This window comes from Pongo abelii, chromosome 13 (genome assembly GCF_028885655.2).
Source record: "Pongo abelii isolate AG06213 chromosome 13, NHGRI_mPonAbe1-v2.0_pri, whole genome shotgun sequence".
Lineage (NCBI taxonomy): Eukaryota > Metazoa > Chordata > Mammalia > Primates > Hominidae > Pongo > Pongo abelii.
In genome coordinates, this window is record NC_071998.2 from 112,555,925 (window position 1) to 112,570,870 (window position 14,946).

A 14,946-nucleotide genomic window follows, 5' to 3' on the forward strand; every position below is an offset into this window, starting at 1 on the left:
CTAATTTCCTAGACCAGTAAAATTAGAGGAGTTAATTAATCAGGAAGCTCATGGCTGCAATAAAATAATTCAACATCAAGAGTTATGTTATAAGGCCGGGTGCGGTGGCTCACACTTGTAATCCCAACACTTTGGGAGGCCGAGATGGGTGGATCATTTGAGGTCAGGAGTTCGAGACCTGCCTGGCCAACATGGTGAAACCCCGTCTCTACTAAAAACACAAAAATTAGCCAGGCATGGTGGCGGGTGCCTGTAATCTCAGCAACTCAGGAGGCTGAGGCAGGAGAATCACTTGAATCTGGGAGGCAGAGGTTGCAGTGAGCCGAGATTGCGCCACTGCATTCCAGCCTGGGCGATGGAACGAGACTCCGTCTCAAAAAAAAAAAAAAAAAAAAGAATTATTTTATAAATGAATACAGAGAATTTTTAAGAAGTGAGATTTATGACATGAAGCAACCCTTTTCCTTTTTAAAAAATAGGGTAAAGATTTTAATAACAAAAATGAAAGGCATACTTCAACAAGTAAAATATTTAGAGGGGTAAAAATTTTTTCTTTCCTCCCGTTTCCTTGTCTCCGAGGAATCAATAGAAACAGTGAGTCCTTCTAGCACCTTTTGGAAAAGGTTTGCACATCCACTCTCTCATTATGTCCAGCTGAATGAAGTCCCCTGGTTAGGAGTTCCTAGGCTGACAGTTGAATGAAGCTGGGTCCCTGGAAGGGGGATCTTGGGGACAGAACCCAGCGCTGCCGCCCAGCACTGGGCTCTGGACACAATGCTTAATCTCTTTGAATCTCCGTTTCCTCGCCTTTGAAGTGGGATAATTATTAATAGTTCCTGCATCAGGGGCTTGTTGTCAGAACTTCATTGCATGCAATTAAAGCAGGTGCCCCAGCTTTGGCAAAGCTCGGTAAGTGGCAGCCACTGTGCTTGTTTCAGGTAAGCACAGCTGAGCACAGGTGAGCGCAGGGTGTTGCATTTTCTTCCCTGGCTGTTCTTCCTCACTTGTTCTGGGCAGGCTTGGTTACATCGGTCTCAGAACCCTCCTGTCTTTCTGCGCTTCCCCTGCATTGCCCTGACCTATGTCCTTTGCACTCTGCCTGGCTCTCCAATCCCAGGCCTCAAGGCCGTCCAGCCCTCGGGCCCCCTCAGTTGTGACTGCAGTTGTGACTGCAGCTGGTCGGTCCCTCACCCCAGAGTCCCAACTCACTCCTTCCTGATGATGGAAAAGTTACTGTCTTGCTTCCCAGTTTTGGGCAGCAAATTCAGGAGCAGAAGTCACAGTCTTACCCCTTGCTGCACACTGAGGTCAGTCATAGCGTGGCCAACCCACAGCTCCCTTGGAGGGACCTTGGAAGCAGGGTGGAAGACAGGTTGTCAGCTCTGTGAGCACTGGTCGCCCTGCTAGTTCCAAGGGACTCTTGAAAGGCCTTAGCTGAGACCAAGAAGGGACACCAGGGGGTCCTCCAACCACTGGCAACCCAAAAATATCCATTACTTGAAAGAGGGCTCTGAATAGTGGCTTGTTCCTGCCTCCCATCATGGATGACTGAGTGATCTTTTCTCTAAGAAAACCTGATATTGGCTGGCGCAGTGGCTCATGCCTGTAATTCCAGCACTTTGGGAGGCCAAGGCAGGAGGATCACATGAGGCTTGGAGTTCGAGACCAGCCTGGCCAACATGGTGAAACTTCATCTCTACAAAAAATACAAAAATTAGCTGGGCGTGGTGGTACACATCTGTAATCACAGCTACTTTGGAGGCTGAAGCACAAGAATTGCTGGAACCCAGGAGGTGGAGGCTGCAGTGAATTGAGATTACACCACTGCACTCCAGCCTGGGCAACAGAGTGAGAAACCTGATATTGAGAGAAGAATGTGGATCTTACAGATTCAGACATGCCTGGGTTTGAATTCTAGCTCCACCACCTACCATCTGTATGATCTTGGGCAAGTCCTGTCACCTGTGGGCCCCATTTTGCACGTCCGTGCAATGGAGCAATGATGCCTCCCTTGCAGGCGATGTGTGAAGAATGCCCGGCACAGTGGGCATCATCATTTCACAAACACGTATATTGCTGACTACAGAAAGACATAGCAGGAGCCCAATATACACAGACTCCCTTTGCCCCTTGCCCTCCTCTACGCTTTGTGGCTAGAATTAGACTTAGCACAGTGGGCTGAGGGGCCCTGGATGGGGTGGCTGCATTGCTGGCCTGAGTGGAAGCCCTCTGCTTCCACCCCATGTGTCTCCGGAGCAGGGAGACGAGCACCTGATCGGGAGGAGGAAACAAGGTTTCCAGCCTTGGCTTGGCCATACACTTGCTGAGCGCCCTTGAGTAAGTCACTTCACTTCTCTGGGCTTCAGTTTACTGTGGGTAAAGTGGGGTGCTGTAGAAGGACCTTTCCAACTCTGATTTGACAACTCTGGGCGTGGAGCTGGGGACTGCTCACAGGAAAGCCCAGCTGACTTTCCTTGGCTTGCTCCTGAGTGAGGGCAGTTGTGACTGCAGCAGGGAAGCTCTCCTGAACACCCTGCTCTGGCATGCAGTAATGATTACAGAGGGTTGGAGAGCAGGAGCTTGTGTCTCCACTTCAGAAAGGAGAGGCCTGAGGCTCGGAAAGGGCAAGTGACTTACCCAAAGCCATCCAGCATTGTTGTGGTAGGGCACCTGTCCCTTACCCATAGCTGCTCTGAAGGGACTGCTGGGTTGGAGTTGCTGCGGTACCGTAGGGGAAAGCAGAAGGGTGGCATGGGCTGGAACAATCCAGAAAGACTTCTCAGAGAGCCTTGAAGGATAGAAAGATTTGGATTTGTACCTCTCAAAGTGGCTTTTGCAAAATACTCAAGCCGGAGGCAGGATATGGTGAAGAAAAGTGGTTCTTGGGCTGAGTTCAGTGACTCACTCCTGTAATCCCAGTGCCCAAGGATCTCTTGAGGCCAGGAGTTCAAGACCAGTTTAAGCAGCATAGTGAGACCCCATGTCTACAATAAAATAAAATAAGCTGGGCACTGTGGCTCATGCCTGTAGTCTTAGCCACTCAAGAAGCTGAGATGGGAGGATCATTCAAGTCCAGGAGTTTGAGGTTACAGTGAGCTGTGATTATACCAGTGCCCTGCAGCCTGGGACAGAGTGAAACCCTGTTGAAAGGAAGGAAGAGAGAGAGAGAGAGGAAGGAAGGAGAGAAAGAAAGAGAGAAAGAGAGAAAGGAAGGAAGGAAAAGAAAGAAAGAGGGAAAGAGAACAAAAGAAAAGAAAGAAAAAAGAAAGAGGGGAAGAAAGAAAAGCACTTCTTTGTTCAATAAGATAGGGAAATGCTGTATAAAACAAAAGGCAAGCAGGTGTATTCACCATAGGATTGACAGAGCCTTTATTATGCACATGTGTGTTGTATAACAGTCAGGGAGGGTGAGTGAGAAGCATTCCCTATGCTTATTTGACCATGGAACTCTTTCCTTGCAGAATGTCTTAGGGGACTAGTGTGCCTTTGGGAAATGCTGGTTTTGAGGAAGGAATTGTTGCAGTTTTTTTGATTTAGAAAGTGGCTACAGGGTTCCTTGTTAGTGGAGTATGGGATTCAAAGGGATGGCAGAAAGATGCAGTGGGCAGGGAATCTCTCACTTCTTAGCTGTGTGGCCTTGGGCAAATTTTATTCCTTTCCTAAACCTCGGTTTCCTACTCTGAAATGGGCATAAGAATGTTCCAGTCTCAAACAAGATAATGGGTATGAAAATCCTGAGTTAACTGAGAATCACTGTGTTGCTGGAAAGCCACTGGTCCGCAAGCCGGAATTTCCTTCACCTCAATTCTGTCCCCTTCTTCCATATCTGCTTCCCTAGGCCTTCTCCCCTGGGCTAATGCTGTCTCTTTGGCCCCACAGAAAGGAGGTGTGGCATCGGGATTCAAGCACGTGGTACCCAACGAGGTGGTGGTACAGAGACTCTTCCAGGTCAAAGGGCGGCGTGTGGTCCGTGCCACCGAGGTACCTGTGTCCTGGGAGAGCTTCAACAATGGCGACTGCTTCATCCTGGACCTGGGCAACGTGAGTCCTGCTTTCCTCTTTCCCAGGAGCCACTGAGGTGCTCCTTGTCTGAACAGGGACTTGGGTACATCCACATGAACAAATGCATAGACGCAGGTGGGCAAACCACAGGGACCAGCATTGTTCCTGTACAGATATGTCTGTATGCAAAGACTCCCACAAATGTAGACTCACACCATGGGTATAGTGCGTACGTGGACTTTGATTGACATATAGACTTCCTGGCACCTTCTGTTCATATGTACATCTTGTGTCCTTTTTCACATGCTTATCAATATGTAACAGTCATGGGCAAACACTCTGGGCTTTTGCCCACCAGGTGTGCACATGTGCACCATCATGAATGCCCACACATGTATACTCGGGTATGTTGTTTAAGGTCCCGCATGTGTATGTCATACATTTAGTTGCACATGCCCATGATCTATGACAATGTGTGTGGGATGCCCTTACCCAGGCCCACCTTATAGATGTGTGATGCTTTGTACACACTTGTCTCACAAATCCCTGTGAGCGCAGACCTGCAAATGGACATGGCCCTTCTACCCCAAAGCTCATATGCTTATACACCTGTGATATAATGTCCGTGCAAACATGAGCACACACTGATTTAGTGTAAGCTTTTTATTAAAGCGTCATAGGCACACAGAGGAGTATGTGAATCCTGAGTGTACGGCTTGGTGGATTACACAGAGCGAACACACTCACGTAACACTGGATCATGAAGCAGAACCTCACCAGCCCCTAGAAGGCCCCTTTTGCCCCCTTTCAGTGCCCTCACCCCAAGGGCAACCATCATCCTGAACTTTCTCAACAGCATAGATGAATTTTGCCTGTTTCTGAACTTTGTAGACATGGAACCTTGTTCTTTTATGTCTGACCTTTTGCTCAACATTACATTTCTGAGATGCATCCGTATTGTTGCATTTAGTTGTAGATTGTTCATTTTCCTTGCTGTGGAAGATTCAGTTGTATGGGTGTACCACGATTTATGTATCCTTTATGTTGTTGATGGGCACTTGAGGTGGCTCCTGGTTTGGGGCTATTACAGACAGTGCTACTCTGAACATTCTTGCACAAGTCTTTTGGTGGACATACCACGTACTTCTGTCAGATGTATTCCTAGAAGGAGGATTGCTGGGTCATAAGTAAATAGGTATATTCGGCTTTAGTGGCTATGGCCAAATGGTTTTCCAAAATGGTTGTGCCAATTTATATTCCTTTCAGCAGGCAAATATTTTTGCACACATTCTAGATGTAGTTGTACCTGTGAAAAAATTCATATCCTCGGACATGCACTCCCATCCCCTGGTGTGTGCAGATCACACTTAATTGTACGTGAATAATGCACGTGTGCAGACTGTGCCAGCCTTCACCTGGGCAAGTGCAGAACAGGGTGAGCCTGCACACCACACGCCACACTCCCCAAGCCCTGTCACTGGGTGGGGCTTATAGGAAGGCGGGGCACTGACTTCCTGGGTCTCTGTCTTCCAGGACATCCACCAGTGGTGTGGTTCCAACAGCAATCGGTTTGAAAGACTGAAGGCCACTCAGGTGTCCAAGGGCATCCGGGACAACGAGCGGAGTGGCCGGGCCCGAGTGCACGTGTCTGAGGAGGGCGCTGAGCCTGAGGCGATGCTTCAGGTGCCTGTGGGGTGCGCAGTGGGGTGGCCATGGGGACACGCTGCTCATGAATGTCTTCTGTTCAGTAGGCAATTTGAGGCAAATTTGAGGAAAAAAACACCTTCCGCTCTACCCCTCCTTTTTATTTTTAAAATACTTTTTTATTTTAATTTTTGAGACAGGGTCTTATTCATTGTTGCCTGAGCTGGAGTGCAGGGTCATGATCACAGCTCACTGCAGCCTTGACCTCCTGGGCTCAAGTGATCCTCCTGCCTCAGCCTCCCGAGTAGCTGGGACCACAGGCGAGTGCTACCAAGCCAGGCTAATTTTTGAATTTTTTGTAGGAATGACGTCTTGCTATGTTGCTCAGGCTGGTCTCCAGCTTCTGGGCTCAAACCATCCACCTGCCTCAACCTCCCAAAATGCTGGGATTATAAGCATGAGTCACCATGCTGGCCCTGCCTCACTTTTGAGGCTGTTTTTCCATCAAACCTGATCACTTTAGGGAGCAAGGGAGATCAGTTTCCTGCACAACTCCCAGACTCCCCTGAGAGGTGGGACTGGAACCCAAGGCTGTGCTGGGAGTGTGAGCTGCATTCTCCAGTGGGGAGGGCCAGGTCCTCTGCAAAGCTAAGGAGAACAGTCTCTTAGCATCCCCAGAGGGCCAGTTTTGTGCTAGAACAAGGTCAGAAGGAGACCACTGAGCCCCAATCCCCTCAATTCTCTTCTGACTATTCCTGGTAGTTTTTGGCCCATTTAGTCACATGATGGGATTGTCAGCCATTGTGCTTTGAGGACATATCAATAGAGGCAAGATTCACCAGGAAAAGGAGGAGACCATGAGCTCTGCTCCATGCCACTTGGTTCCTGCTTTTCTGGGGGCATCCAATTCCAGCTTTTGGAGAGAGTAGAAGGGTGATTATTATTATGGGAAGGGATCTGGATACCAACCATGGCTTGGGAGGGACAGTGGGAGTGAAAATAGGCTCCGAGGCCACAGGGATGGAGGTTCAGATTCTGGCTTAGCCACCTAATAGCTGTGTGAGTAGGTGACTTCATCTCTCTGGACCTCAGATTCCTCTTCTGTAAAATGAGAGTGATAGTCTGTGCCTCCTGGCCTGGGTGTGAGGATGCAGTGAGATCTTTTAAAGGTAGGCGGTAGAAGGTGTTCAATAGCTGTAGTTATCACGATTAGCCGGTAGACGAAATATCTGAAGAGCTATCTGGAGGCAGAGGAGCAGGAGTGTTCTCCTGGAGTTTCTGAGTCAGGGAGACAAGGTGGAAGGGACCTCTGATGAACAGATCTGGACATGTGAGCAGATGCAGGATGTCTCTAAAGGAGGTCAGACTCCATGGGGAGAGTCACAGTGGATGCCCTTGTGATCCTTGCCTGCCTGGGAGCTATCTCAGGGCCTGGCCCCTCCCTCACAGCCACCCTTCCTCTCCATCTCTCCATCTCCTACAGGTGCTGGGCCCCAAGCCGGCTCTGCCTGCAGGTACCGAGGACACCGCCAAGGAGGATGCGGCCAACCGCAAGCTGGCCAAACTCTACAAGGTGGGCACCAGATGCACTGTCTGCCTGGGCATGGGGTCACGACAGGGTGGTGGAAGACCTGGTCTTCCCCACTCCACTGCTGTGGGACCTTGAGCAAAGCAGCCCTTTGGAGGGGGGCCTCGGCTTTCTCACGTCTCCAGTGGACGCTCGTGTACTTCCTTTGCTTTCCTGCACTAGGAGCATGCGATCAACTCCGGACACATCTGTGTCACGCTCATACATGAGGTCTCTCTTTCTGAGTCTCAGTGTCCTAGTCTGTAAAGTGGGAAGAAGAGCAGAATGGTCGACTTTGCAGGATTTCTGGGAGTCCACAGATAAAATGGATGTGAAAACAGCTTAGAAAATACTTAGGGAAATACTACAGAAATGGTGTGTATGTGGGGAGGTTGGGGGTGTGGATTATAGTTAATGACTTTATTCATGATTTCTTTCTTGTGATTTTCACAACTGAATCGAGGCTTGGCTCCAGCTAGGGAACTCTCTTGGCTGAGCTCTGGGAGAAAGCTCAGTCATACTTACATTGTGCCCCAAGTATTTTCAGTAAAACAACAAAATGGGGATGTTGATTCTCACCACCGCCAAAGAAGAACTACTACATTACTGATTTTTTTCTGATTATGAAGTAATACATGTTTATTGTTAAAAAAAAAAGAACAGTATTCAAAATATAAAAAGAAAATAAAAGTCCATGCAATTTCACTAGTTTAAAAAACCAGTATTACTTTTAAAATGTGTTTTAATTACAAAAATGACAATACCCAGTTAAAGAATCAGCCTCTCCTCCTCACGAGAGAACACATCTTTGTCCAGCCACAGCTTTCTGTGCCTAGTTACTTTTCCATTTCCATCTTATTATTTTATTTTGAGATAGGGTCTTGCTCTGTCACCCAGGCTGCAGTACAATGGCACAATCACAGCTCACTGCGACCTCTGCCTACTGGGCTCAAGCGATCTCTTGCCTCAGCCTTCTAAGTAGCTGGGACTACAGATGTACGCCACCACACTCAGCTAACTTTTGTATTTTTTGTAGAGATGAGGTTTCGCCATGTTGCCCAGGCTGGTCTCAAACTCCTGGGCTCATGTGATCTGCCCACCTCAGCCTCCCAAAGTGCTGGGATTACAGACCTGAGCCAACGCTCCCAGCCATTTCTATTTTATGTAACTGGATCCAAACTATTCATGCTGTTGTGTGGTCTTTTTTCCACTCAACATGGTCAGGAATATCTTTCTATAATAAATCTCAACACAGCCCTTTATAACAGCTGTATAGTATTCTATTTTATGAATGTAAGAATTTAAGCAAATCCTAATTGATGGACATTAGGATGTTCCACCTTTTCCAATTACAGACGTCCCTCTTGGTGCACTTGTGCTAAGTACAGCACAGCACTAGGGCAAGTTCCTAGACAAGGAACTGCTGGTCACAGGCCGAAGAATGAGTTAGTGGTTGAAAATACTGGTTCTGGGCCAGGCGTGGTGGCTCACCCCTGTAATCCCAGCACTTTCAGATGCCGAGGTGGGCGGATCACCTGAGGTCAGGAGTTCGAGACCAGCCTGGCCAACATGGTGAAACACCGTCTCTACTAAAAATACAAAATATTAGCCAGGCGTGGTGGTGGGTGCCTCTAATCCTAGCTCTCCTCCTAAGGGAGGAGAATCACTTGAACCCGGGAGGTGGAGATTGCAGTGAGCCGAGATCGCGCCATTGCACTCCAGCCTGGGTGACAAGAGCGAGACTCCGTCTCAAAAAAATAAATAAATAAATAAATAAAATAAAATAAGAAAATACTGGTTCTTGGGTCAGGAGTCAGACTACCTGTGTTTGAATTCCAGGTCAGCTATTTCTAGCTGTGCAAGTTCCTTAACCACTCAGTGCCTTGGGTTCCTTGTGACTGAGACAGGGATAGTAACAGAACTATCATATGCAAGGATTAAAGGGGTTCTATAATTATATAAGTTATAGAAATTGCTTAGAACAGTGACTGGCACAGACTAGTAAGTACTCAATTCATATAGAATAATTATTATTTAAAGGACTGCTACCTCACAGTCAACTGTACTCTGGAACAGCTCCCAAATTACTCTTATCAGAGATCTTAAATGCCAGTTTACCCAGAGCCTTGCCAACTGGATATTGTTAAACTTTTGAATTTTGACTCTTAAGATAGACTTTTTTTTTTGAACTTGGGTGAACTTTTTATTTTAGAATAATTTTTAAGTTTACAGAAAAATTGTAAAGATAGTACAAAGAGTTCCTATATACCATTCACTCAGCTTCTCCTTAGCATCTTAGCATAACCAGGAACATTTGTCAAAACTAAGAAATTAACATTGCTTCAATACCATTAACTAAACTATAGACTTTAGCCAGATTTCCCCAGTTTTTTATTCTAGGTTCCAATCCAGGATACCAGATTGCATTTAGCTCTTTTTACTTTTATTTTTCTTTTCTTCTCTTTTATTTACTTATTTATTTTCGAGACAGAGTCTGGCTCTGTTACCCAGGCTGGAGTGTAGTGATGCAGTCACAGCTCACCATAGCCCCGACCTCCTGGGCTCAAGTGATCCTCCCACTTCAGCCTCCCAAGTAGCTGGGGCCATAGGCATGTGCCACCAGGCCTTGCTACTTTTTGTATTTTTTGTAGAGATGGGATCTCGCCATGTTGCCCAGGCTGGTCTCGAACTCCTGGGCTCATGCCATCCACCCACCTGGGCCTCCCAAAGTGCTGGGATTAAAGGTGTGTGACACTGCAACCGGCCTCTTCTCTTTTTTTTAAATAGTAAAGTTGAATACATTTTCAGCAAACTATGCAGTTCCCCTCTGCCACCCAGTTCCCCAAATTTTATCCCGCGCTCCCTTCCCATGTGCAATTTGTGTTACCCTGGAGTGTAGGTCAGCAGATGTGGTTCTGACAAAGCAGAAAAGGAAAAAGAATGTCGAAATGTGTGCGAGAGGAAGCCCAGGTGTTACTCTGCAGGGCCATTTGGGACGGGGGGGCGGGAGGTGGGGCAAGATGGTGGAAGTCTCAGGGCTGGGCAGCCACAGACACTCATGTGCTGGTTCCTTCTGCTTCCTCCCCTCAGGTCTCCAATGGTGCAGGGACCATGTCCGTCTCCCTCGTGGCTGATGAGAACCCCTTCGCCCAGGGGGCCCTGAAGTCAGAGGACTGCTTCATCCTGGACCATGGCAAGGATGGGAAAATCTTTGTCTGGAAAGGTACTGGAGACAGGGGAAGGGTCCCAGCTGGCCTGTAGGATCTTGGGTGGGATGTCCTGCAGCTCCCAGGAACTCAGCTCCCAGGGAGCGTGGAGTGTGCCTGGTGCAATGGAAATCAGAAGTCTTGGACTGAGGCCTTGGTTTTGCATTTGACATACTGTGTGATCTTGGGCACTTTACTTACCCTTTCTGGGCCTCAGATTCCTGATCTGGGCTAAAATGGATGTTTCCCAAGTGCATTATAACGTCAGTTCTCTGAGAGGCTAATTGGCATCCTGTAGAAATTATGTAGAAAACATCTAACTGTATGGTCAGATAAGTTCATGGGCAACAGCAGATTTAAAAATGTTCAAGTTTGTTTACTGTAGGACTTTTAACTTGTTCATTTACAGGGGGGCTTTTCGTGAAGATGATCTGGTTTGGGAAATGCTAAGCTAGAAGTTCATAAACTCTTTGGGTACTATCTTGTGGGAATTCTCTCGGAAACCGTTGGCCCAGATGTTTCTCAGAGGCCCTGAGATGTTCTGAGAGGACCCATCAATATCCTCCCGTGATTCTCTAAGGCTCATCTTGGGGAAGAGGACAGAGGAGAGGGAGGCAGTGGGAGGACAGAGAGAAAGGGAGAGAGTAGGGAGAACGAGAGAGAGAGAGACTATTATAATTATTACTCTCTAGGCCGCCTGGGCCCTGGGCCAGCTGATCTGGACCTTGGCCTTGGCAGTGAGAAGGCTGGGACTGAGGGCCAGCACTGGCTGGCCAGGAGCTCCTTGGCACGGGAATGCCCTCAGGGTGGCAGCTTCTCACTCACTGAGTAACCTAGGTCAAGTAATTTAATCTCTCTAAGACCCTAGCTTCCTTATAGATATTCAGGAAAAGATTAGCAACTTTTTTTTATTACTTAAGACTATTCTGTGGATTAAATAATCTATGCATAGTTCTAAGCACAAAATACATGCTCACTAAATGGACCACAATAGTGTTGTGATTGGTGTCACTGGTCAGCCCCAGGCTGGACTCCAGGAGCTCTAGTGAGTGGTCAGCTCTGGGGGTCTCTGGCCTTGGCTGTCCACAGTCTAAGAAGAGTAGGGAGGGAAGTTTGGCAGCTCCTTCTCCTGGACTGTTGGAAGTCAGGATGCAGCAGGATCCCGGGCCTCTAACCCTCCATCACTTCCTCTGGCTGCCAACAGGCAAGCAGGCAAACACAGAGGAGAGGAAGGCTGCCCTCAAAACAGCCTCTGACTTCATCACCAAGATGGACTACCCCAAGCAGACTCAGGTGAGTCTTGGAGGCCAGGTAGGATGGGAAGGGGTGGGGCCTGTTTGGAGGGGATGGGCTGGAGTAGGGCGGGTGTCCCACCCTCAGTGTGGATGGGGTATCTGAGGCTCCCCTGGGGACCCCTGCTGGGCAGCCCAGCCACATCCTGCTCCTCTGCCTCCCCTCCCCAGGTCTCGGTCCTTCCCGAGGGCGGTGAGACCCCACTGTTCAAGCAGTTCTTCAAGAACTGGCGGGACCCAGACCAGACAGATGGCCTGGGCTTGTCCTACCTTTCCAGCCATATCGCCAACGTGGAGCGGGTGCCCTTCGACGCCGCCACACTGCACACCTCCACTGCCATGGCCGCCCAGCACGGCATGGATGACGATGGCACAGGCCAGAAACAGGTACGTTTAGGGCGTGGGGTGGGTGTGTCCAGGCCCCTCCCTCACTTTCCCCATGCACTGCCTCTTGCTTCCCCAAGGAGGTTTCTCTCTGAGGTTTGCACAATTTTGGTAGCTGAGATTCTTTGGTGTTACTTAGTTTTTACAGCCAATGCACCCTGTGTATCAGGCCCTGAGCCAAGTGTCTTGGCCCCACCTTGCCCCAAGGAGTGCCTGGTCTGGGAGGGGAGTTGACCACAGCCACAGACCTGTGTGATCAGTGGAAGATGGGAGGGAGCACAGGGGATTGTGCGGACACAGGAAGCAGCAGGGGTGGTTGGTCAGGGCAGCCTGCGCAGAGATGAGAACCCTTGGGTGGGGTCTCAGAGTAGGAGTAGAGCTTTGCTGCCGGAGAGGAAGAGCAGAGAGTGGTGGGCATTCCAGGAGGGACTTGCTATGTTTGGAAAGGAGGGAGCTATCCCAGGGGGCTAGTGCTGATGGCATCCCCAGGGAGGGGCCTTGAATGCCAATTTCAAGGGTGTGGACTTGATCCTCTAACCAGTGGGTGCTAGTGAGGGGTTTTTCTTTTTATTAAATCAGAAATGCAACAGGCTCAGATCTATGCTTTATCTTTTTTTTTTTTTTTTAATAGAGACAGGGTCTCGCCATGTTGCCCAGGCTAGTTTCAAACTCCTGGGCTCAAGCAATCCTCCTGCCTTGGCCCTCCAAAGTGTTGGAATTACAGGCATGAGCCACTGCGCCTGGCCACGTGCTTTAGAAACTCACCGTGAAAATGGGTTGGAATATGACTCCAGGATATCATTAGAAGAAAAAAATCAGTCAAAAAATAAATAAAAGAAAAATAAAAAGAAAACTAAGAAAATGGATTGGAGGCAGGAAAATGAAGATAGAGAGCTTATAAGGAGCTTGTTCTAATAGTGCAGGGGAGAGATGATGACCTTGAGACTAAGAAGGTCACAGTGGAGAAGGGGAAGAGGGGTGTGGGGTTCAGCGGTGTTTAGGAGGTAGAATCCGCCTCAGGCAAACTTGATTCCATTCCTAATAATAGGAATAACAAACGTGTTCATTTTTATGTATTATTGTTTTTAGTTTGGTGTTAGCATTCATTCGTTGCTTCAGTGGATAGGGAGAATGCATTGAAAATATTTCGGGTGGGGCAGTGTGGTAAGACCCCTTGCAGCCTGACTGTGAGACTTTGGGCAAGTTACATAACCTCTTTGAGCTTCACTTTCTCACTTGTAAAGTGGGGTTTCATCCCACTCCACCACCTTCAAGAATGTTCAAAATCCAGAGATTCTAGGATTCTGTTTCCCAGGACTTGGACGACTCCGTGTCTTCATAGCTCCACCAGGTGGCGCTGCCGGGCCTCGTGACCACTTGGAAAAAGCGGTGTCACCAGAACGCTGCGGAGACCTGCCAGCAGGGGTCACGCTGAGGTCGCCTCGTGGTGCCCCTGCCTCTGCAGGTGACCTATGAAATTCCTGGCAGGCCCAGCACGGTGGCTCACGCCTGTAATCCCAGCCCTTTGGGTGGCGGAGGCGGGCGGATCACCTGAGGTCAGGAGTTCGAGACCAGCCTGGCCAACATGGTGAAACCCCATCTCTACTAAAAATACAAAACTTAGCTGGCCATGGTGGCAGGCACCTGTAATCCCAGCTACTCGGGAGGCTGAGACAGAACAATTGCTTGAACCTGGGAGGCAGAGGTTGCAGTGAGCCGAGATTGCGCCATTGCATTCTAGCCTGGGCGCCAAGAGTGAAACCTCGTCTCAAAAAAAAAAAAAAAAGAGAAAAAAGAGAAAAAAAGAAAGAATCCAGGCAGCTCAGTAACGATAGAGATAATGGTGATATTAGTAAGACAATAATAATAATTATGATAATAAGAGCAGCTGCCACCTACAGAGCAGTCCCTTTGTGCCGGGCCCCATGCTAGACTTTCATGAGTAAACTCATTTGAGCCTCACAGTACTTTGAGGTAGGTACTATGATTATCCCCATTTTTCAGGTGGGAAAACTGAGGCTAAGAGCGGTTAAACCAGTTGTCTGAGGTCTCATGGCCCAGAAGGGGATGAGGGGTCTGATTTGGGGTCTGTGTCTGGCTCTTCCCCTCACTGTACTGCATTCCTTTGGAGCTGCCTTGACGATCCTCAGCGAAGGACAGACGGGCTGGGGCAGGGCATGGTATGAGGGGCCCGGGCAGGAACCCTGACCCAGAGTCCCAGCCCTGCCTCCTAGTGGCTCTGTGAGTTGGGCAAACCATTTAACTCCAGTCCGAGCCCAAGTGATTAAAAGTTCATCCCATGGTCTAACCACAACCTACCACGCTGCAGTTTCCTGGCTTGCCTGAGCTGGGGGGTGGGGGTGCTGCACAGCATCTGACCCCAGCTTTGCTCCTGCAGATCTGGAGAATTGAAGGTTCCAACAAAGTGCCCGTGGACCCTGCCACATATGGACAGTTCTATGGAGGCGACAGCTACATCATTCTGTACAACTACCGCCATGGTGGCCGCCAGGGGCAGATAATCTACAACTGGTGAGGTTCTGGGGCCATCGGTGTGTGTCGTGGGGGTACTGGCTGGGCCCTGAGCAGGGCTGAAGACAGACTGAGGGTGTGAGGGCCTGAGGTGGGACCACCACTCCCTGCTGGGAGAGGCTCTTGTCCACAGGGCAACACCATTTGCTTATTTCTCCAAACAACTTTGAAACTCTTCTTACCAAATGATTATACATCTATTGTAGGATATAGTGAATGTGGAGAAACAAACAGAACATCTCCCACAAATCCATGACAAGTACTATGCACACCAGGGTTTATCCTCCCACACATATTTTTCAAGCCAAAAATTTTTTAA

General features: G+C 48.7%; 1 protein-coding gene across 7 annotated transcripts in view; it reads left to right on the plus strand.

Annotated features, from left to right (window-relative positions):
* Nucleotides 1-14,946, plus strand: part of GSN (gelsolin) — a 64,714-nt gene that overhangs the window by 38,620 nt on the left and 11,148 nt on the right. For all 7 annotated transcript variants that reach the window (XM_063713874.1, XM_063713876.1, XM_063713875.1 and 4 more), the window contains 7 exon segments: nt 3,880-4,041; nt 5,536-5,685; nt 7,130-7,219; nt 10,304-10,436; nt 11,624-11,712; nt 11,883-12,098; nt 14,494-14,627. In XM_063713874.1, coding sequence (XP_063569944.1) covers nt 3,880-4,041; nt 5,536-5,685; nt 7,130-7,219; nt 10,304-10,436; nt 11,624-11,712; nt 11,883-12,098; nt 14,494-14,627 — 974 coding nt within the window.